Source organism: Mobula hypostoma, chromosome 7, assembly GCF_963921235.1.
Source record: "Mobula hypostoma chromosome 7, sMobHyp1.1, whole genome shotgun sequence".
In the NCBI taxonomy this organism is placed as follows: domain Eukaryota; kingdom Metazoa; phylum Chordata; class Chondrichthyes; order Myliobatiformes; family Myliobatidae; genus Mobula; species Mobula hypostoma.
Window position 1 is genome coordinate 185,835,872 of NC_086103.1, and position 24,928 is coordinate 185,860,799.

Sequence of the window (24,928 nt, forward strand, 5' to 3'; positions counted from 1 at the left end):
TCAGTACATTTCCTCCACATTCTCCATAAGCACAGGTTCACCACAGGGCTGTGTACTTAGCCCCCTGCTTTACTGCTTTACTCTTATGACTGTGTGGCCAAGCACTGCTCCAATGCCATTTTTAAGTTTGCTGACAGCACCACTGTTGTTGGCCAAATCAAAGGTGGTGATGAATCAGCATATAGGAGGGAGACTGAAAATCTGACTGAGTGGTGCCAAAACAACCTCTTAATGTCAGGAAGACCAAGGAGGTAATTATTGACTTCAGGAGGAGGAAAGGGGAGGTCCTTGAGTCAGTCCTCATCAGGGGTTCAGAGGTGGAGGTAGTCAGAAACTTTAAATTCCTCTTTTATTATTTTAGAGGAACTGTCCTGGGCCCAGCATGTAAGTACAATTATGAAGAAAGCACGGCAGTGTGCTGCTTTAGGGGTTTGTGTAGATTTGGCATGGTAGTTAAAACTTTGACCAATTTCCATAGATGTGTTATGGAGAGTATAGTCATTGGCTACATTACAGCTAGGTATAGAAATACCAATGCCTTTGTACAGAAAATGCTACAAAAAGTAGTCCCTACACAAGATCATTATTGTGGGAAAGCAGGGCTCCCAGCACCCAGGACATGCTCTCTTCAGTCTTTCATTGATTTTATTGTGGTTATTGGATTTATTGAGTATGCTCATGAGAAAATGAATCTCAGGGTTGTGTATGGTGACTTGTACTGTGTGTACTTTGGTAATAAACTTACTTTGGACTTCCTTACCGATGTCTCAACTTGCAAGTTAACCTTCAGGGAGTTTGGGAGTCAGGGACTTTGAATGAACAGAAGATTGTGAAGGAGTTCCTTTCACAGAAGATTGTGAAGGGATACGAATTGACAATAAACTGGACTGCTCAAAGAACACTGAGGCTGTCTACAAGAAGGGTCAGAGCCGTCTCTATTTCCTGAGGAGACTGAGGTCCTTTAACATCTGCCAGACGATGCTGAGGATGTTCTACGAGTCTGTGGTGGCCAGTGCTATCATGTTTGCTGTTGTGTGCTGGGGCAGCAGGCTGAGGGTAGCAGACACCAACAGAATCAACAAACTCATTCGTAAGGCCAGTGATGTTGTGGGGATGGAACTGGACTCTCTGACGGTGGTGTCTGAAAAGAGGATGCTGTCCAAGTTGCATGCCATCTTGGACAATGTCTCCCATCCACTACATAATGTACTGGTTGGGCACAGGAGTACATTCAGCCAGAGACTCATTCCACCGAGATGTAACACAGAGCATCATAGGAAGTCATTCCTGCCTGTGGCCATCAAACTTTACAACTCCTCCCTTGGAGGGTCAGACACCCTGACCCAATAGGCTGGTCCTGGACCTATTTCCTGGCATAATTTACATATTACTATTTAACTATTTATGGTTTTATTACTACTTAATTATTTATGGTGCAACTGTAACGAAAACCAATTTCCCCCGGGATCAATAAAGTATGACTATGACTTTGAATGTACAAAGGCAGACTGCTGGAGGAACTCAGTGGGTCAGACAGATCTGTAGAGGGACAGTCAGTGTTTCAGTTTGAGATCCTGTATCAAGGCTGGCTTAAAAGTCATCAACTTTAACTTAAAACCAGCATGTTTAGAAACATAGAAAACCTACAGCACAATACAGGCCCTTCGGCCCACAATGCTGTGCCAAACATGTACCTACTTTAGAAAGTTTCTATGATTCAAATAATAAAATGGAGATGTAATAAACTGCAGATGCTGGAATCTAGTGCAAAAAAACAAGCTGATGGAGGAACCTAGCAAGTCAGACAGCATATGGAAGGGACTGGAATTCAACCTTTTGAGTTGAATGTCCCAGAGTACAGGCTCTGGGCCTGTACTCACTGGAATTCAGAAACATAGAAAATAGGTGCAGGAGTAGGCCATTCGGCCCTTCGAGCCTGCACCGCCATTTATTATGATCATGGCTGATCATCCAACTCAGAACCCTGTACCAGCCTTCCCTCCATACCCCCTGACCCCCGTAGCCACAAGGGCCATTTCTAACTCCCTCTTAAATATAGCCAATGAACTGGCCTCAACTGTTCCCTGTGGCAGAGAATTCCACAGATTCACCACTCTGTGTGAAAAAGTTTTTCCTAATCTCGGTCCTAAAAGGCTTCCCATTTATCCTCAAACTGTGACCCCTTGTTCTGGACTTTCCCAACATCGGGAACAATCTTCCTGCATCTTACAGTCTTATGGGTTCCGATGCTTCAACCATGCAGATGAATGCTTTCAACCTGAAATATCGACTGTCTAATTCCCTCCACACGTGACCTGCCTGTTTCCATCAGCAGTTCATTGTTTTTTTACTCTATGTTCAGCTGCTTCACAAGTATATTGAGAACGTGTGTTCTTGTAAGCTTCAAACAAGTCATTGAGTTGTACAGCTTGCGAACAGCTGGCCAAGTTCATCATCTGACTGTACATGTATATAACCAAACGAAGCAATGTTACTCCAGATCCCAGTGCACTCACAATACGTGGATCACACACAACACAAAACAAAATTATACTATAAATAAGTTAATGAATATCATTCACTATGCATGCAACACAGATAAACGGCTTGCAATCCTAGTGACGAGACCTTGATGGTAGCAAGGTATTCATTAGTCTCACAACCCGAGGAAAGAAGCTGTTATCTAGTCTGGCAGTCCTAGTCTGATGTTTTTGTACCTCCTGAAATTGTGGGATGAATGATAGGGATCCTCAATAATGCTTTGGGTCTTTTGTCTGCAACGTTCCTGGTAAGTATCACAAATAGAGGGGAGGGAGATTTTACTGTCCTTTGTCAGGTTTTGTGCTCTGATGCCTTGCAGCTTCTGTACCACACAATAATGCAGCCAGACGGGACACTCTTGATGGTACTCCTGTAGAAGGTTGTTAGGATGGGGTCGGGGAGCCTTGCATGCCTTAATTGCCGCAAAGCGTAGACACTGCTTTGCTTTCTTGACTTTGAAGATGTGTTATGGGTTCAGGTTAGATTGTCTGTTTTGTGCACACCAAAAAATTTCATGCTCTTCAGTCTCTCCACAGAATATACAATGGAGAATGGTCGACCTATGCCTTTCTGAAGTCCACAATCATCTCTTTTGTCTTGTCCACATTGAGGCTCTGGTTGTTGTTCTCGCACCATTTGACAAGCCTCTCTACCTCCCCTCTGTATGCTGTTGAGTGCAACCATTGTAGTAGCATCAGTGAACTTGATGTTTATCCAAGCTCATTCCACCTGCCTGAATTTGGCCAATATCTCTCCAAACTAGGGGTTCCCAACCTTTTTTATACCATGCAGTTTTACCATTAACCAAGGGGTCCGTGGACCTGTCCATAAACCTGTCCAAATGACTTTAAACGTTATGATTATACCAACCTCCAGAGTTTCTCATTGTTCAATGTATTCAACACTCTCTGTGTGCAGGAAAGAGTTGCCCCTCGGGTCTTGCCCCTCTCACTGTAAAACTGCCCTCTAAGTGCAAAGTCTGTTTTTACACATTGCCTGATGCCAACAGCTGAATAAATTTGCATGTCCCAGCAGATCATTTATAAGCATGTTAGTACATAAATATGCCAAAACTGCATTAAGCAATGTTTTGTGCAGGTTGGTACATGTGTAGTGCAGATCCTAAGTCATAGTCATACTTTATTAATCCCGGGGGAAATTGGTTTTCATTACAGTTGCGCCATAAATAATAAATAGTAATAGAAATAGTAATAGTAATATTACTATTAGTAACTAGTAATAGTCATAGAAATTCATTGGCCATTGGCAATTCATTTTTGTTGGCCCTGCATTGACTACATTGAATAGTAATTATAAAACCATAAGACATGGGGGCAGAATTGGGCCTTTCAGCCCATTGTGTTTGCTCCACCATTGCTTACTTATTATCCCTCTCCACCCTTTTCCCCTGCCTTCTCCCTGTAACCTTTGACATCCTGACTAATCAAGAGCCTATCAGCCTCCACTTTAAGTATACCCAATGACTTGGCCTCCACAGCCATTGGTGGCAATGTAAGTATTTTTGCATAGAAAGTGATGGGTGTATGGAACATGCTGCCAGGAGCGGTGGTAGAGGCAGAGTATTTAAGAAACTCTTAGATAGGCACGTGTCTGAAAGAAATGGAGGACCATGTGGGAGGGAAAGGTTAGACTGATCTTGGAATAAGCTTAAAAAGTCAGCACAACATTGTGGGCTCAAGGGTCTGTGCTGTGTTGCACCGTCGTACACTCTGGCCACTTTATTAGGTACCTCCTGTACTTTATAAAGAAGCCACTGAGTGTATGTTTGTAGCCCATCCATTTCAAGGTTCAATGTGTTGTGCATTCAGAGATGCTCTTCTGGTTGAGTCTGATGAGGAAGGCAAATGTGATTTTAGCATTCATTTCAAGAGATCTAGAGTATAAAATCAAGGATGTGATGCTGGGGCATTGGTGAGGCCTCACTTGGAGTATTACGATCTGTTTTGGGCCCCTTATTTAAGAAAGGATGTGCCTTCGTTGGAGAGAATTCAAAGGAGATTCACAAAAATAATTTCAGGAATGGAAGGCTTGTTGCATGAAAAGCATTTGATAGCTCTGGGCCTGTACTCAACTGTATTCAATGAAGGTGGATCTGATTGAAACCTATCGAATGTTGAAAGGCCTGGATAGAGTGGATGGGAGATGATGTTTCATCCGTGGGATAGTCTAGAATGAGAGAGCACACCCCTAGAATATAGGGATATCTATTTAAACAGCAATGAGGAGGAATTTCTTTAGCCAGAGGTGAATTTGTGGAATTCATTGCCATAGGTGGTTGTTGAGAGGCAAAGATCACAAGATATAGGAGCAGAAATAGGCTCTCAGCTCCGATTTCTTGCCTTCTCCCCATATCCCTTCAGGCCCTGACCAATCAGAATCTATCAAACTCTGCCTTAACTATGCATATTGACTTGGCTTCCAAAGTCCCCTGTGGCAACGAATGCCACCAATTCACCACTCTCTGGCTAAAGAAATTCCTCATCTCTGTACTAAAAGGACACTTCTCTGTTCTGAGGCTGTGTCTTCTAGTCCTAGGTACGATAGGAAACATCAGAATCAGGTTTATTATCACCAGCATATTTTGTGAAATTTGTTAAAGCAGCAGTACAATCCAATACATGGTAGTATAGAAAGAAAAAATAGCTAAGTCAATTACAGTAGTTAAATTAAAAATAGTGCAAAACAGAAAATTTTTAAAAAGTGAGATAATGTTCATGGGTGCAATGTCCATTTAGGAACTGGATGGCAGAGGGGAAAAAGCTGTTCCTGAATCACTGAGTGTGTGTCTTCAGGCTTCTGTACCTCCTTCCTGATGGTAACAGTGAGAAGAGGGCATGTCCTGGGTGAAAGGGGTACTTTAATAACAGATGTCACCTTTCTGAGGCACCGTTCCTTGAAGATATCTTGGATACTACAGAGGCTGGTACCCAAGATGGAACTGACTAATTTTACAAATTTCTGCAGCTTCTTTCAGTGCTGTGCAGTAGTCCTCCAGACCAGAGAGTGATGCAGCCTGTCAGAATGCTCTCCACAGAACCTCTATAGAAATTTTCGAGTGTTTTAGGTGACAAACTAAATCTTTCCGAAATCCTGATGAAAAATGGCTACTGCCTTTCTGCCTTTATATGCCATTGATATGTTGGAACCAGGTTAGATCCTCAGGGATCTTGACACCCCAGGAACTTGAAATTGTTCACTCTCTCTGCTTCCAATCCCTCTGAGGATCAGTTTGTTTTCCCTCATCTTACCCTTTCTGAAGTCCACAATCATTTTTACTGCCATTGAGTGCAAGGCTGTTGCTGCGACAGCACTCAACTACCTGGTATATCTCCCTGCTGTGTGCCCTCATCTCCATCTGAGACTCTACCAGCACTCAACTACCTGGTATATCTCCCTGCTGTGTGCCCTCATCTCCATCTGAGACTCTACCAGCACTCAACTACCTGGTATATCTCCCTGCTGTGTGCCCTCATCTCCATCTGACCTGGTACATCTCCCTGCTGTGTGCCCTCATCTCCATCTGAGATTCTACCAGCACTCAACTATCTGGTATATCTCCCTGCTGTGTGCCCTCATCTCCATCTGAGACTCTACCAGCACTCAACTACCTGGTATATCTCCCTGCTGTGTGCCCTCATCTCCATCTGACCTGGTATGTCTCCCTGCTGTGTGCCCTCATCTCCATCTGAGACTCTACCAGCACTCAACTACCTGGTATATCTCCCTGCTGTGTGCCCTCATCTCCATCTGACCTGGTACATCTCCCTGCTGTGTGCCCTCATCTCCATCTGAGACTCTACCAGCACTCAACTATCTGGTATATCTCCCTGCTGTGTGCCCTCATCTCCATCTGAGACTCTACCAGCACTCAACTACCTGGTATATCTCCCTGCTGTGTGCCCTCATCTCCATCTGAGACTCTACCAGCACTCAACTACCTGGTATGTCTCCCTGCTGTGTGCCCTCATCTCCATCTGAGACTCTACCAGCACTCAACTACCTGGTATGTCTCCCTGCTGTGTGCCCTCATCTCCATCTGAGACTCTACCAGCACTCAACTACCTGGTACATCTCCCTGCTGTGTGCCCTCATCTCCATCTGACCTGGTACATCTCCCTGCTGTGTGCCCTCATCTCCATCTGAGACTCTACCAGCACTCAACTACCTGGTATATCTCCCTGCTGTGTGCCCTCATCTCCATCTGAGACTCTACCAGCACTCAACTACCCGGTATATCTCCCTGCTGTGTGCCCTCATCTCCATCTGAGACTCTACCAGCACTCAACTACCTGGTACATCTCCCTGCTGTGTGCCCTCATCTCCATCTGAGACTCTACCAGCACTCAACTACCCGGTATGTCTCCCTGCTGTGTGCCCTCATCTCCATCTGAGACTCTACCAGCACTCAACTACCTGGTATGTCTCCCTGCTGTGTGCCCTCATCTCCATCTGAGACTCTACCAGCACTCAACTGCCTGGTATATCTCCCTGCTGTGTGCCCTCATCTCCATCTGACCTGGTACATCTCCCTGCTGTGTGCCCTCATCTCCATCTGAGACTCTACCAGCACTACCTGGTATGTCTCCCTGCTGTGTGCCCTCATCTCCATCTGACCTGGTACATCTCCCTGCTGTGTGCCCTCATCTCCATCTGAGACTCTACCAGCACTCAACTACCTGGTATGTCTCCCTGCTGTGTGCCCTCATCTCCATCTGAGACTCTACCAGCACTCAACTACCCGGTATATCTCCCTGCTGTGTGCCCTCATCTCCATCTGAGACTCTACCAGCACTCAACTACCTGGTATGTCTCCCTGCTGTGTGCCCTCATCTCCATCTGAGACTCTACCAACACTCAACTACCTGGTATATCTCCCTGCTGTGTGCCCTCATCTCCATCTGAGACTCTACCAGCACTCAACTACCCGGTATGTCTCCCTGCTGTATGCCCTCATCTCCATCTGAGACTCTACCAACAATCGTCAACAAATACTGTCAGCAAGTTTATAGATAGCATTTGAGCTATACCTAGCCACATGTTCATGGGTACAGAGAGAGTAGAGCAGTGGGCTAAGCGCACGCCCCTGAGGTGTGCCAGTGTTGATCGTCAGTGAGGAGAAGATATTATTAGCTATCCGCACAGATTGTAGTCTTCTGGTTAGGAAGTTGAGGATCCAATTGTAGAGGGAGGTATGGAGGCCCAGGTTCTGTAGCTTTTTGATCAGGACTGGAAATGACGGTGTTAAACGCTGAGCTATAGTCACCGAACAGTATCCTGTCATGGGTGTTTACATTGTCCAGGTAATCCAAGGCCATGTGAAGAGCCATTGAGATTGTGTCTGCTGTAGACCTATTGTGGCGATAGACAAATTGCAGTGTGTCCAGATCCTTGCTGAGGCAGGACTTCATTCTAGCCATGACCAACCTCTCAAAGTATTTCATCACCTTAGCTGTGAGTACTACTGGGCGATAGATTAAGGCAACCCACACTATTTTTCAGCAATGGTGTAATTGTTGCCTTTTTGAAGAAATTGGGAATTTCCAACTGTAGCAGTGAGATGTATTACAAGTGATTTGTTGATGGTAATTATTTAGTTGCTTTTCAAGCTGGCCCGATTTAAAGTCCCCCAAAATGATGGTGAAGGTGTCAGAGTGTGCTGTTTCGTGCATGTTGATCCTTTGGTCAGATCATCCAGAGCCTGTTTGACATTTGGCCTGAGGTGGAATGTACACCACTACCAAAATGATCATGGAAATCTCCTGTGGCAGGTAAAATGGATGGCATTTAATTGTAAGATATTCCAGGTCTAGTGAGCAGAATTGCATCTCTCCACATCTACTCTATTGAGACCCTTCAGCTTTTGATAGGTTCAGCCATTATCAAGTAGTGGAGCAGACATTATGGGTTGAAGTAGCAGACTATGGTCTTGTGTCATCATTTACTATCCTGAAATTCGTTTTCTTTTGGGCACTCACATAAACACAAAGAAACACAGTAGAATCAATGAAAAACTGCACACAACAAAGACCTACAAACAACCAACATGTATAAAAGACAACAAATTGAAGTGTGAATGAGCCCTGTCCTGTTGATGTACGTGTGCTCGGTACATTACTGGCTACGATAAGTGCTGACGTATTGTACCTGCCTCTACAGCTTCCTCTGGCAGCTTATTCCAAAGACCCACTACACTCTGTGGGAAAAGTTACCTCTCAGGTCCCTTTTAAATCTTTCTCCTCTCATCTTAAAACTGCATTTTAAGTGTGAAGTTTGTCTTTGCACACTGCCTGACACTGGCCAAATAAATTGACACGTGGCAGCTTTGCGGATCATGTTTAGCATGTGCCTTTGAGTGTATATGCTGAAGGTGGATTTTCTCCCAAAAGTTTAATCTTACCCCTTAGGAGGAGGAAGAAGAAGAACAGCCCTTAACTCGGCAGTGGAGTTATCGGGGCACTGTCATGACGGTGTTTCCTTAGCGAGCTATTCTTGTTCTTACGAGGCCGAGTTGCTAGCTCGACACCCAACCCGACTTGCATTCGAACTCGGGAACCTTCGCTCCGGAGTCCGGTGCTGATATTATTGCGCCACCAAGCAGGAAGTCCCTTTAGAAAATTCAATGTTTTTTTATTTATCTGCTTCTCTCTCCGTCACTTGCTCTGTAGACACTTTAAATCACTTTTTGTAATGCTGCTAACATTGTTAATTTTATTCCATATTTGTTGTTTAAACTCCAATTTATTAGTTTTTGTATGTAATTGTTATCTTACATGGAGCACAGAAATCTACAGCACATTACAGGACCTTCAGCCCACAATGTTGTGCTGACCATGTAACCTACTCTTTAAAAACTGCTTTGAATTTTCCTACCGCAGAGCCCGCTATTTTTCTAAGCTCCATGCACCTATCTAACAGTCTCTTAAAAGACCCCATTGTTACTGCCTTCACCACTGGCGGTGCATTCCACGCACCCACCACTCTCTGTGTGGAAAAACTTGCCCCTGACATCCCCCTTGTACCTATTTCCAAGCAGCTCTAAACTATGCCCCCCACCCCCATGTTCGACATTTCAGCACTGGGGAAAAAGCTTCTGGCTATTCACACGATCAATGCCTCTCATCATCTTATACAGCTCTATCAGGTCACCTCTCATCTTTCATCGCTCCAAGGAGAAAGTTCACTCAACCTGTTTTCATAAGGCATGCTCTCCAATCCGGGCAACATCCTTGTAAATCTCCTCTGCACTCTCTCTATAGTATCCACATCATTCCTGTAGTGAGGTGACCAGAACTGAACACAATACTCCAACTGGGGTTTAACTAAGGTCTTGTATAGCTGTAACATTACCTCACAGCTCTTGACTCAATACCATGGTTGATAAAGGCCATCACACCATATGCCTCCTTAACAACACTGTCAACCTGCGCAGCAACTTTGAGTGTCCTATGGATATGGACCCCAAGATCCCTCTGATCCTCCACACTGCCAAGAGTCTTGCCATTAATATTATATTCTGTCTTCGAATTGGACCTACCAAAATGAACCACTTCACACTTATCTGGATTGAATGCTATTTGCCACTTCTCAGCCCAGTTCTACATCCTATCAATATCCCACTGTAACCTCTGACAACCCAACAGACTATCCACAACACCCCCAACTTTTGTGTCATCAGCAAACTTACTAACCCTGCCTCCTACTTCCTCATCCAGGTCATTTATAAAAATCACAAAGAGGAGGGGTCCCAGAACAGATCCCTATGGAACACCACTGGTCATCGTCCTCCATGCAGAATACGAACCATCCACAACCACCCTTTGCCTTCTGTGGGCAAGCCAGTTCTGGATCCACAAAGCAAGGTCTCCTTGGATCCATGCCTCCTTGCTTTCCAAATGAGCCTCGTATGGGGAACTTTATCAAATGCCTTACTGAAATCCATATACACCATATCCACTGCTCTACCTTTATCAATGTGTTTTACATTCTTTCAGAATTCAGTCAGGCTTATAAGGCATGACCTGCCCCCAGCAAAGCCATGCCAACTATCCCTAATCAGATTGTCTTTCCAAATGCTCATAAATCCTGCCTGTCGGGATCTTCTCCAACAACTTACCCACCACTGAATTAACACTCACTGGTTTATAATTTCCTGGGTTATCTCTACTCCCTTCCTTGAACAAGGGAACATCATTTGCAACCTTCCAATCCTCTGGTACTTCTCCCATCCCTATTGATGATGCAAAGGTCATCACGAGAGGCTCAGCAATCTTCTTCGCTTCCCACAGTAGCTAGGGGTATATCTGGTCCAGTCCTGGCGACTTGTCTAACTTAATACCTTTTCAAGAACTCCAGCACATCCTCTTTCTTAATGTCTATATGCTCAAGCATTTCAGTCTGCTGTAAGTCATCCCCACAAATGCCAAGGTCCTTTTCACTGGTGAATACTGAAGCAAAGTATTCATTAAATACCTCCACTACCTCTTCCGACTCCATGCACACATTTTCACTATCACACCTGAGTGGTCCTTTTCTCACACAGCTCATGCTCTTTGTATTCTTACAGACCTTGGGGTTTTCCTTAATCCTGCTCACCAAGGCCTTCTCATGGCCCCTTCAAGCTCTCCTAATTTCATTCTTGAGCTCCTTCCTGGCACCCTTGTAATTTTCTAGAGCTCTAACAGTACCTAGTTTCTTGAACCTTTTGTCAGCTTTTCTTCTTAACTAGATTTTCTGCATCCTTTGTATGCCATGGCTCTTTTACCCTACCATGCTTTCCCTGCTTCAGTGGAATGTATCTATTTGCCACATTTCTGTCGTGCATTTCCCTGAGAACATCTGCTCCCAATTTATGTTCCCAAGTTCCTGCCTAACCCAATTAAATGTTTTCCCAAATTGTCTGTTCCTATCCCTCTCCAGCATTTTGGTATAGGAGATAGAGGTGTGATCACTACCTCCAAAATGCTCTCCCACCGAGAAATCTGACAACTAACCAGGTTAGGTATTTCCCAATACCAGATCAAGTACAGCCTCTCCTCTTGTAGGCTTATCCACATATTGCGTCAGGAAACCTTCCTGAACTCGCCTACCAAACTGCACCCCATCTAAACCCCTTGCTCTAAGGAGATGCCAATCAATATTAGGAAAGTTAAAATCTCCCATCACAACAACCCTATTATTATCACACCGTTGCAGAATCTGCTCCCCTATCTGCTCCTCGATATCCCTGTTACTATTGGGGGTCTATTTTTTTAAAAAAAACACCCAATAGAGTTATTGTCCCCTTCCTGTTTCTGATTTCCATCCACAATGACTCAGTAGACAATCCCTACATGACTTCCTCCTTTTCTGCAGCCACAATGCCACTCCTCCACCTCTTTTTGCCTCCCTCCCTGTCCTTTTTGAAACATCTAAAGCCCGGCACACTCAGCAGCCATTCCTGCCTGAGACATCCAAGTCTCAGTAATGGCCACATTGTCATAGTTCCATGTATTGACTCACGCTCTAAATTTATAAACAAGGCGGATAATACTCCTTGTATTAAAATAAACACATCTCAAACCACCTGGTTGAGTGTATCTTTGTTCTATCATCTGCTTATCCTTCCTCAAAACCTCCCTACAAGCTGTCTCTACTAGTGCGCCAACTGCCCCATCCTCTGCCTCTTCATTTCAGTTCCCACCCCCTGCAAATTTAATTTAAATCCTCCTCAATAGCATTAGTAAACTTTCCTCCCAGTATATTGGTTCCCTTCATTTCAGGTACAACCTGTCCCACGTATACAGGTCACCCCTTCCTCAGAAAAGGTTCCAATGAGTCAAGAACTTGAAACCCTGCCCCCTGCACCATCTCCTCAGCCACTCGTTCATCTGCACTATCTTCCTGTTCTGACCTTCCCTGCTCATGGCACTGGGAGTAATCCGGAGATTACCACCTTGGAGGTCCTGCCCTTCAGCCCCCTTCCCAACTCCCTGAACCTACTGTGCACAGGACCTCTACCTTCTCCAGCCTATGTCACTGGTACCAACATGTACCACGACCTCCGGCTGCTCACCCTCCCCTTCAAGAATATTCTGTAACCGCATGGGACATCCTGGAACCTAGCACCTGGGAGGCAACACATTATCGTGGCGTCTCATTTGCTGCTGTAGAATCTCCTATCTGTCTCCCTAACTATCAAGTCCTCTATGACTATTGCTCCACCTGACTTCACCCAACCCTTCTGAGGCTCTGAGCTGACCACAATGCTATTGGTCTGGCTGCTGCTGCCTTGCTCAGATAGGTCATCCCCCTCAGCAGTATCCAAAGGGTACCTGTTGCTGAGGGGAATGGCCTCAGGGGGACTCTGCACTGACTTCTTTCTCCCTTTACCTCTCTCGGTGTTCACTCATCTACTACCCAAATTTCTGGGTGTAACTACCTGCTCAAAAGTCTTGTTTATCAATTGCTCTGCCTTCTGGTTGATCCTTAGTTCATCCAACTCCAGCTCCAGCTCCTTAATACGGTCTTTCAGGAGCTGGAGTTGGCTGTGCTTCTTGCAGGTGTAATCATCAGGGAGACCATCAGGTTCCATGAATTCCACATCCTACAGGAGGAGCTTTCCACTGCCATATCTGCCATCCTACCTACGCTGTACAATGGACAACCAAGACCAAATCAGCAATCACGAAAGGAAAAACTAATCCTAATCTGTTTCTTTGGCCTCAGCCTCTTATCTTTGAAGCCCCTTGAGTCAAAGTTTGACGCTCCTACTCTCACTGCTGGCCTACTCCCAACATTGCCCGCCCCGCTTGTCCCTTCTGTATTATATAATTCAAAGTGCTCTGCTCCCGCAGCTGATTGGGCCTCTGGAATTTCTGAACCCCTGGAAGTTCTCCTTTTATACAAGCTTCGCCAACCTGTGAGTAACCTTGTTGCACAGCTCTGCTCCCGCCACTGTGATTCATTCACTTTCATGTAATTCATCTTTATAATTGTTGAATGTAATTTTTTTTTTTGCATGTTGTACTCTGACCAACACACCACAGCAAATTCCTAATGCGTGCAAATGTATATCTTGAATGAAGTTGATCTATGATCCTAGTGTCTACATTGGCTGATTCCTCACTCATTGAGCATATTCAAGTTTGAGGTTGAGAGATTGATACCAACCATTGTTGGTAGAATCTCAGGTGGTGACGAGAGGGTGTACAGGAGTGAGATATGCCAACTAGTGGAATGGTGCTGCAGCAACAACCTGGCACTCAACGTCAGTAAGACAAAAGAGCTGATTGTGGACTTTGGGAAGGGTAAGTCGAAGGATCACATACCAATCCTCATAGAGGGATCAGAAGTGGAGAGAGGGAGCAGCTTCAAGTTCCTGGGTGTCAAAATCTCTGAGGATCTAACCTGGTCCCAACATATCGATTGTAGTTATAAAGAAGGCAAGATAGCGGCTATACTTTATTAGGAGCTTGAAGAGATTTGGCATTTCACCAAATACACTCAAGCTCCTATACTGCAGTTGTACTATGGAGAGCATTCTGACAGGCTGCATCACTGTCTGGTATGGAGGGGCTACTGCACAGGACCGAAAGAAGCTGCAGAAGGTTGTAAATCTCGTCAGCTCCATCTTGGGTACTAGCCTACAAAGTACTCAGGACATCTTCAGGGAGCGGTGTCTCAGAAAGGCCGTGTCCATTATTAAGGACCTCCAGCACCCTGGACATGCCCTTTTCTCACTGTTACCATCAGGGAGGAGGTACAGAAGCCTGAAGGCACACACTCAGCGATTCAGGAACAGCTTCTTCACCTTCTGCCATCTGATTCCTCTTTAATATTTTTATTAATATTATATAAATTACATGAATACAAATACAAAATTTATAAGGATACAAGTAATATGAATTCATTACATTTGAATCAGTAATATGATCACAGTATCCCATATTCCAAATCAATCATGTAGAAAAAAAGATTGAATTATGAAATGAAATAACATAAAATAATTGTATTTTATTTTTAAAAGAATCTACTCCCGCTACCAAAGTGAGCTGGTTAGTTTAAAAAAAAGAGGAGGAAAAAAATACCTTACCATATAATATAATAATAATGACTCAGATCCATACTTTTAATAACAGTTCAAAGATTATGAAAATAACTCAGAAAGGGTCCCCGTAACATTAGAAAATCATGTTTAGAATCAGAAATCGAACAACGAATCTTCTCTAGATCAAGGCACAACATAACATCAGATAGCCATTGAACATGAGTGGGTGGGGCGGCCTCCTTCCACTTGAGCAAGATCATCCTCCTGGCCATAAGAGACATAAAGGCCAATACCCACAAATTAGATGGCTTCAATTTTGTAGTACTATCTTCAACGATACCAAACATGGCAGTCAAAAGATTGGGCTTAAAACTAACATTGAAAAGTACAGAAAAAATTAAAAATACATCTTTCCAAAAATTTTCTATGCTCGGACATGTCCAAAACATATGAATTAGTGTGGCCACTCCATTAGTACATCTATCACAGTAAGGAGAAATATCTGCGTAGAAACGAGAGAGCTTGTCTTTAGACATATAAACTCTGTGTACCACTTTGAATTGTAATAAAGAATGACGAGCAGATAATGATGAAGAATTAATCAATTTTAAAATAATCTTCCAGCTCTCTTCAGATATGAAAATCTGTAAATCCTTTTCCCAGGCTCCTTTAATTTTATCTAAAGAGGCCTTTTTCAATCCCAACAGCAGACTGTAAATGTAAGCTATTGAACCGTTGTCAAAGGGTTTCAGATTAAAAATTGTATCTATTATATTCTTATCTGGACTTGTAGGAAATGTATGTAATTGGGATCTTAAAAAAAAAATCTCTTAAGTATCAAAAAAAAATGGGTATTGGAAAGGTTAAATTTCGTTGAAAGTTGCTCAAAAGAAGAGAGATTCCCATCATCAAACAAATCCTGAAATCGTTTAATACCCAACCTATCCCATTCTTTAAAAGATAGGTCAATTAAAGATGGTTTTAAAAAGCAATTAGAAAAGATGGGACTCGAGAGGGAGAATCTCAATAAACCAAAATGTTTTCTAAACCGTAACCAAATCCTCAAAGTATGTTTGACCACCACATTGTCAGTTAGTTTATTTAAAGATAAAGGAAGCGAGGATGAAGTAAAGAAATAATGGAAAATTTCATAACAGATTTGACTTCCAAAGAAACCCACAAAGGGCAATTCAATAATGTAATATATCCAGAATGTAATATTTCGTATATTAACTGCCCAGTAATATAATCTAAAATTGGGTAAGGCAAAGCCTCCATTCTGTTTCTGAGTCCTGACGAAGGGTTCCAGCCCGAAACGTCAACCAATCTTTTCCATGGATGCTGCCCGACCTGCTGAGTTCCTCCAGCGTGTTGTGAGTGTTGCTTTGACCCCAGCATCTGCAGATTATTTTGTGTTCTCCATTCTGTTTGGTTTTTTGAAGGTGAGCTTTGTTTATTTGGGGTTTTTTTATTCTTCCATATATAGGAGGAAAGAATTGAATCCAAAAAGTCAAAAAAAGATTTGGGAATAAAAACAGGCACAGCTTGAAAAAGGTATATAAATTTAGGTAAGATATTCATTTTAAAAGAATTAATTCGACCAATCAGTGATAAGGAAAGAGGTGACCAATTAGAAAGTGTTTTTTTTAACATAGTTCATTAAAGTTAAAAAATTTTCCTTAAATAAATCTTTATAATTCTTAGTAATTGTTACTCCTAAATACGTAAATTGTTTTCTTAAAATTTTAAAAGGAAGGTTAGTATCAGTTGGTATTAAATTGTTTAAAGGAAACAGTTCACTCTTATGCAAATTTAATTTATATCCTGAGAACTGACTAAAATTAGTCAGTAAACAGAACATAAATGGTAAAGAGGTTATAACATTAGATATAAAAAGCAACAAGTTCAATAAGTCATCAGCATAGAGTGACACTTTATGAATAGTACCTCTCCTTAAAATACCAGTAATCTCTTGAGACTCTCGAAAAGCAATTGCTGAGGGTTCTAATACCAAATCAAAAAGCAGAGGGCTCAAAGGACAATCTTGTCTAGTTCCACGTTGGAGTTTAAAGGGTTTAGAATTCTGAAGATTAGTAAGAACCCGAGCGGAGAGAAATAAATAAAGTAATTTAATCCAATGAATAATATTAGGTCCAAAATTAAATTTTTCTAAGGATGTAAAAAGATAATTCCATTCAACTCTGTCAAAGGCCTTCTCCAAATCCAAAGATATTTCCAATATTTCCTTAGATGGAGAATGCATAACATTTAACAAACGCTGTATATTAAAATCGGAATATCGATTTTTTAAAAAATAAAACCTGTCTGATCATCCGAAACTATAGAAGATATAATATTTTCAAGTCTGCAAGCCAACACTTTAGATGAAATTTTAGTATCAAAATTGAGTAAAGAGATAAGTCTATACGAAGAGCATTCAGTAGGATTCTTATTCTTTTTGAGAATAAGCGAAATGGAAGCTTCGTAAAAAGACCGCGGTAATCGTCCTACCTTAAAGGAATCTATGAGGGTAGAACATAAATGTGGTATAAGCAAGGAGGAAAAAGCCTTATAAAACTCCAGAGAATCCATCGGGTCCTGGCGATTTCCCAGAATGCAATTCTCAAGTAGCCGGCGCAATTTCCATCTGGGAAATGGGTTGATTCAATTGCCTATGATCATCCATCGAAAGCTGGGAATATTTAATTGATCTAAAAAATTATTCATTGCAATATTATCATTAACAGAGTCAGAACTATACAATTTGGAATAAAATCCCCTAAAAGTGTGATTAATTTCAAAGTGGCCAGTTGTCATATCCCCATTAGTTTTACATATTTCTTTAATTTGCCGCTTGGCTATAAATGGCTTCAGTTGATTAGCCAGTAGCTTACCAGTTTTATCTCCGTGAATATAAAATTGACTTCTATCTTTTAAAAGTTGGCTTTCCATTGGATACGTTAAAAGAAGATCATATTTAGTTTTGGTTTCAATACATCTCTTATATGTTTCAGGATCTGGTACCGAAGCGTATTTATGGTCCAGTTGTTTTAACTGATTAGCTAGTTCATTTCTCTCTTTGTTAGCTTTTTAAATGATGTTTGCAGTATAAGAAATAATTTGACCTCGGATATATTCTTTAAAAGTATCCCATATAGTAAGACTGGATGTCTCTTCCAATGCATTTTCTTCAAAAAAAAGAGTAATTTGATTCTTCATAAATTTTAAAAGTCCTCATCAGATAACAGAGTTAAATTAAATCGCCAAAATCTACTCATAGGGATAGAACCAGGAAGGTTTAGAGATAGAAGTACAGGAGAGTGGTCAGAAATAGCAATCTCTTTATATTCGATCGATCGAACCAATGGAATCATTCGACTGTCAATAAAAAAAAATCAATCATTTTGGATCTCCCCCTCCCCCTCCCACTTTCATATCCCTTACTCACTCTTCCTTCAGTTAGTCCTGACGGAGGGTCTCGGCCAGAAACATCGACTGTATCTCTTCCTAGTGATGCTGCCTGGCCTGCTGCGTTCACCAGCAACTTTGATGTGTGTTGCTTGAATTTCCAGCATCTGCAGAATTCCTGTTGTCTGGTATAAGAATGATGGACATGAGAGAAAAAAGAATACTCCCTGTCCATCGAATGAAGAAAATGCCAAGCATCAACTATTCCACATTTAGTTAGAAAGGATTGAATAAACAAAGCTGATTTATTAAGTGTGGCTGGTTTGACAGATGAGCGATCTAATACTGGATCTAACCAGCAGTTAAAATCTCCACCCATCACAAGAGAGTAAGTACACAAATCTGGCAAAAATGAAAATAGATGTTCAAAAAATCTTGGATCGTCTACATTGGGGGCATATACATTTGCAAAAACAATCAATTTACTGTCTAAACTTCCTGATACAATAACAAATCGACCATTAGGATCCAAAACAACTTTATGCCGAACAAAGGAAACTGCATTATCTTCAAAAATCGAAACTCCACGTGGTTTTGCATTAAATGAAGAGTGGAATTGTATACCCTTCCACCAAGTAAAAAAATGTAAGCTATCACAGCTGTGTATGTGTGTTTCTTGTATGAAAATAATGGGTGCTTTTCATTTTTTAATATAAGCAAACACTGTTCCGTTTAACGGGGTGATTCAGCCCTTTCACATTCAAACTAAATAAGTTAATATTTCGAACCATTTTAAATACAAATAATCATGTAATTAAAAGATCTGGCCATAAGTTATTAAAACTAGAAAGCAAACTGTAAGGTAAGGTCAAACAGGTGATCATATAATCAACCCAACGCAGCTCCCAGAGAGAGAAAGACCCTAGCCCCTCCCCCACCCAAAGCCAGAAAACTGACCAATAGGCAGTCAGTGAGCTAAGAACTAAGTTCCCTCCCCAAAAAATCCTGTTGACAGAAACTCCGGTCCTCCAAGGTCACTTGTGGCCCCTCCCAAGACACAACATAAAAAGAAAAATAACTCAGTATTCAAAAATATAAAAGGATCAATTTAAACAAATTCAAAGAAAAGTATATTAAAATAAAGCCTCACAAAGGGATATAATAAAAAAATATCAAAAACTATAACATAAGAGTATATGAACAGGCAAAACGTAAGCTTATTGAAACCTTATTTCAAATTAATATTAACAGAAGAAAAAATTGATCAAATAAATATAAGTTTTAGACCAGCCTTCAGAAATTCTTTGCGTCTTCAACCGACTTTATTATTCTTTGCAATCCATTCTTCAAAACAATACTCAGGACGGGCGGGAAACCAAAGGGATGGTTTAAATCCTTTATTGTAAAGTTCCGACATAATTTTTTTATATTTCATACGATCAGCCATAACTTCGGGCGAACAGTCTTCCATAAACCTGACCTTGTAACCATGGAAATCGATCATTCCTAGTCGGCAGGTGTGGTGAATTAAAAGGTCCTTAATACAAAATTCATGAAAGCTTTGAATGACCAACCTGGGTCTCGCTGCTGATGACAAAGGCTTCGAAGTCGGCGAGCGATATGCTCAATCAAGCTTCGGCTCAGAAGTGTTTCAGAAAGTTTGCAAAGAACTTCGCAGGTTCGGTGCCTTCAATTGATTCTTCAAGACCCAATATTGGCAAATTATTTCTCTTATTCTATTTTCTAGACTGATAATCCTTTTCATCATTTTCCCATTGGATAAGGATAACTCTTTGCAGAGTTTAATTGTATCTTCAACATCCTCTTCAAGTGTCACCAGCTTTGCAGTATTTTCCTGAATTCGGTTCTCCTGCTCAGTTAAAGTTTGTTGGATTGTATCCAATGTGCTATTAAGTCGTTGAAACTCCTCAGAAAATTCCGATTTTTGCCGTTTAAGGAAGTCACTGATTGAATCCATAGTGACTGGGGATTAATCTTCTATTTCTCTTTCTTTTGCAGAAACTTTTGTTCTTTTCCCAGCCATAGTGGAGCAGTATTAAAGTATTATAATAAGGTTACAAAAAAAAACTGGTAGGAGACAATAAAGTAAATAGGGTAGGAGCAATCTAAAACGATGTTACTCCAGCAGCTACCAACAGGGCTCTGATCATCTGATTCCTAAAAGGACAATTTTTAAATATATCGTATTTTTTTGCACGTTTTTTAAAATCTATTTAATATATGTAATTGATTTACTTGTTTATTTATTATTATTATTTTTTCTCTCTACTAGATTATGTATTGCATTGAACTGCTGCTAAGTTAACAAATTTCACGTCCCATGCCGGTGATAATAAACCTGATTCTGAGAAGGAAGTAGATAGGGCACGTGGTACTGGGAGGGTGGAGCCGTGTGGCTTGTTTTGTATTCTTAAACTCTATCAGAACTTTCTGTGTCTACTACTCAATTATTTGGGTTTTTAAAAAAACCCTATTGTGTTCCTTGAAAACAATGTACAAAATGGTGGTGGAAGTCAGCAGGTCAGGCAGCAGTTATGGACAGGAATAAACAGTCAACATTTTAGGCTGAGGCCATCCTAATGAAGGTTTCCAGCCCGAAATGTCGACCGATCGTTTCCACGGATGCTGCCTGACCTGCTGAGTTCCTCCAGCGTGTCGTGAGTGTTGAGGAAAAGAGCCGGGCACTGAATTCCTTACTGGATTTTTAAATGACAGTCTTGTAGTTTACTTTTGGGCTTCTACACTTGGAAATGTCTTCTCCATCTGCCCAAAATCCCTGAGTTTAAAGATTTGTATCAGTTAATTTCTTAGTCACCTCTTCTCTGGAAAACATTTCCCAGGCTGGTAATGTGATTGTTTACACCATTAGAGGAGTTATTATAACATGGAAGGTAGAAGACAAGCAAGATGGATCTGGGTGGCGTTTCTCTTTGATAAGAATAATACATTTGGGCTTTATTTCAAATTGGCACATCATTAGATAAGAATAATTTAATTTTGTATCTTGTTACTTGGTGTAACACTGACTGGTATGGAGGTTCCAATGCACAGGTTCAAAGAAAGCTACGTAGGGTTGTAAACTTAGCCAGCTCAATCATGGGCACTAACCTCCCCACCACTGAGGACATCTTCAAGAAGTTGTGCTCCTAGAAAGTGACATCCATCATGAAGGACTCTCATAGGCCACCCCCTCTTCTCATTACTAACAACGTGGAGGAGGTACAGGAGCCGGAAGACACATGTTCAACTTTTAGGAACGGTTTCGTTCTCTCTGTCATCATTTCTAAATGGGTCATGAATTTTGAACACTTCCTCACTGTTTTACTCTTTTTTTGCACTGTTTTATACTATATATTTCTTATTGTAATTTGCAGTAGCCTTTTGTGTTTTGCACTGTACTGCAGTCACAAAAAAAATTACACGTCAGTGATAATAAACTTGATTCTGTTTATTTTAATTTGTTTTTAACCAATTTTGCAGGGATTATTGAAGTATCTGGAGAAGTGCTTCTCAGACCTGAAACAGAGGGGCGTTGTGATTGGATATGATACTCGAGGACAAGAGAAGAGCAGGTGTAGCAGTATGAGGTGGGTGCTGTTGAGCAGTGTTGGAATGTGCTATGTCTTTCCTTTTCATTCAGCCCAGCAGTGGAAAAGCAAATCAAACATCTCGAAACATTAGAGATTCTCCTGATGCTGGACATCCAGATGCTGGAGGAACTCAGCAGGTCAGGCATTAATAATCAGTCGATATTTTGGGCCAAGGGTTGCTTGGCCTGATGAAGAGTCTTAACCTGAAACTTCAACTGTTTATTCCCCTCTTTAAATGCTGCCTGACCTGTTGAGTTCCTCCAGCATCTCAAACATCTCTAAGCTATTGTCCACCCTGAGCCCAAAGCCAGTGGGATAAGCTGTCTTTGTTTGCTTGCAAGAGTAGTCTGTGCTGTGCTGTCCATAGTATGTAAACGATTACCTGAAGACTGTTGTCTGCAGTGTGTGGACTATTCTACTTTGCAATGCAAAGGTGACTGCACCACAAATGTTTAGCATTGGCTATAATGAGGCCTCGTGGTTATGATTTCAGAAATGTCTTGCTGGGTCTCAATACCTCCCTCTGCAACTGGATACTGGACTTCTTAACAATAAGGTAACAGTCAGTCCATGTGGGCAGCGACACCTCTACTCTGATTACACTGAGCACTGGTGCTCCCCAAGGCTCCCTGCTCAGCCTGCTGCTGTTCACACTGCTGACGCATGACTGTGTCATAGGATTCAGCTCAAACCATGTCGTCAGGTTTTGCAGATGACACACCAGTGCTTGGCTTCATCAAGAGCGATGATGAGATGGAGTATAGAGAGGAAGTGGAGCAGCTGGTGGACTGGTGTGAGAAGACTAACCTAAGCCAGAATGTGAAGAGAACAAAGGAAATCACTGTGGACTTCAGGAAGCTGCAAACGAACCATTCCCTCCGCGAATACCTGGCTCCTCCGTAGAGACAGTTAAGTGCACAGGAAGTTTACATCATGGGTGACCCTCACCTGGTCCCTTAATATCACCTCCCTGAACAAGAAGGCACAGCAGCGCCTCCACTTCCTCAGGAGATTGAGGAAAGCAAGGCTGTCCCCCCCCCCACCCCCACTTCCCATCTTAATTGCGTTTTACAGGAGCACCATTTGAGAGCATCCTGACAAGCCGCATCTCCATCAGGCATGACAGCAGCCAAGCAGCCAACCAAAAGTCCCTACAAAGGACTGTTTTGAACAGTTGACAGGATCATAGGGGTCTCCCTACCATCCATCTGGTACATTTATCAGGAGCGCTGCATACGCAGGGCCCTTAGTTTTATTAAGGATGCCATCCATCCATCTTTGAATTTCTACCATCAAACAGGAGACTACAATGTATAAAAACAAGAATGGTCAGGATGGGAAACAGTTATTTCCCTCAGGCCACTAGGCTTCTGAACTCCCTGCTGCATCATATTCGAAGGGTCACTGGTTAATCTGTTCTGTACCTTACAATATTTAATTTATGTGCTTTAGTTTGTTATTTGTGCGAGATTCATCTGTAGATTTTATCCTGGCCTTCATAAATTGTAGTGTGTAATGTGTGTTATGTGCTTTACTGTGCTTTACACCCTGGTTCAGAGAAACATGGTCTTGTTTCAATATATATTATATGGTTATATAAGTGTATGTAGTTAAATGACAATAAACTTGACTTGAAATGGTTAATGTATGAGGAGTGTTTGATGGTTCTAGACCTGTACTCACTAGAGTTTAGAAGGATGGGGGAGGGGAGGAATCTCATTAAGAGATATTGAATATTATAAGGCCTAGATGGAGTGGATGTGGAGATGATGTTTCCTTTAGTAGAGGAAACCAAGGAAGCTGCAGAATAGAAGGATGGCTGTTTAGAGCAGAGGTGGAGGAATTTCGTTAGCCAGCGGGTGGTGAGTCAGTGGAATTCATTGCCACAGATGGCTGTGGAGGCCAAATCATTGATTATACTTAAAGCAAAAGGTTGATAGGTTTATGATTAGTCAGTGTGTCAATAGTTACAAGAAGGCAGGAGATTGAGTTTGAGAGGGATAATAAATCAGCCATGATGGAATGGTGAGCAACTTGACAGGCCAAATGTCCTACTTCTGTTCCAATGTCTTATGGTATGCAAGGCTTTTATTTTAATTTTATTCCATAGTGACGAGCTGATTTTTTTAAAATATTGGATATTGTAAAGATTAGTTCTGACACTTCCATTAAGCACACTCAGGAGTCAGATTACTTGTTCAGTAAGATCTGGCCTTCTGTGATGTACCTAGAATGTGCATCTTTCAGTGAATATTAGCAGGCTGCCCTGCTGTGTGACTGAATCAATATCTTAGGGGCCAGTAATCAAAATATGATAAAAATTCACTCTGCAATTTGAGAAGGAGAAATTAAAATCTGATGTATCAGTAATACGGTGGAGTAACTGGAATTACAGAGGCATGAGAGGAGTTTTCCAAAACTGGAAAAGAATATTAACAGGGATGACGGCGGAACAGCAATGGCTGGAATTTTTGGAAGCAATTTGGAAGACATAGGATGTATAAATCCCAAAGAGGAAGAAGTATGCTAAAAGCAGGATGACATAACTGGTTGACAAGGGAAGTCAAAGCCAATATAAGGGCATAAAATAGAGCAAATATTAGCAGGAAGTTAAAGGATTGGGAAGCTTTTAAAGACCAACAGAAAGCAACTAAAAAAGCCTTAAAGAAGGAACATGAAGATAACCTAGCCAATAATACTAAAGACGATACCAAAAGGGTATCAGAGGGTCATGAGAGTGTAGGATGAGCTGCCAGCACAGGTGGGTGCATGTGAGCTCGATTTCAATGTTTAAGAGGAGTTTGGATAGGTACATGGATGGTTGGGGTATAGAGGGCTGTGTTCCTGGTGCAGGCCGATGGGAGTAGGCAGTTTAAATGGTTTCTACATGGACTAGATGGGCCAAAGGACCTGCTTCTGTGCAGGACTTCTCTATGACTCTAAAACTTTCTTCAGATATAGAAAGTGTAAAAGAGGCAAGAATGGTTATCGGACTGCTGGAGAGGTAATAATGGGGGACAAGGAAGTGACAGGTAAACTGAATAAATATTTTTGTATCAATCTTCACTGTGGAAGACATTGGCAATATGCCAGACATTTGAGAGAGGCAGGGAGTAGCATTGTGTGAAGTTGCCATTATTGGGGAGAATTTATTGGAAAACTGAAATGTCTGAAGGTAGATAAGTCACCTGGGCCAGATGGTGTACACCCCAGGGTTCTGAAAGAGGTGGCGGAAGAGACTGTAGAGGCATTAGTAATGATCTTTCAAGAATCAATTTTTTCTGGTGTGGTTCCAGAAGACTGGAAAATTGCAAATGTCACT

The 24,928-nt window shown here is 41.8% G+C and overlaps 1 protein-coding gene across 2 annotated transcripts in view; it reads left to right on the forward strand.

The window, feature by feature from the left end:
• The window catches only part of pgm2l1 (phosphoglucomutase 2-like 1), a 161,649-nt gene that overhangs the window by 21,852 nt on the left and 114,869 nt on the right, over nucleotides 1–24,928 (forward strand). For both annotated transcript variants that reach the window (XM_063054756.1, XM_063054757.1), the window contains exon 3: nucleotides 21,497–21,603. In XM_063054756.1, the coding sequence (XP_062910826.1) occupies nucleotides 21,497–21,603 (107 nt within the window). The remainder of the gene's footprint in view (nucleotides 1–21,496; nucleotides 21,604–24,928) is intronic.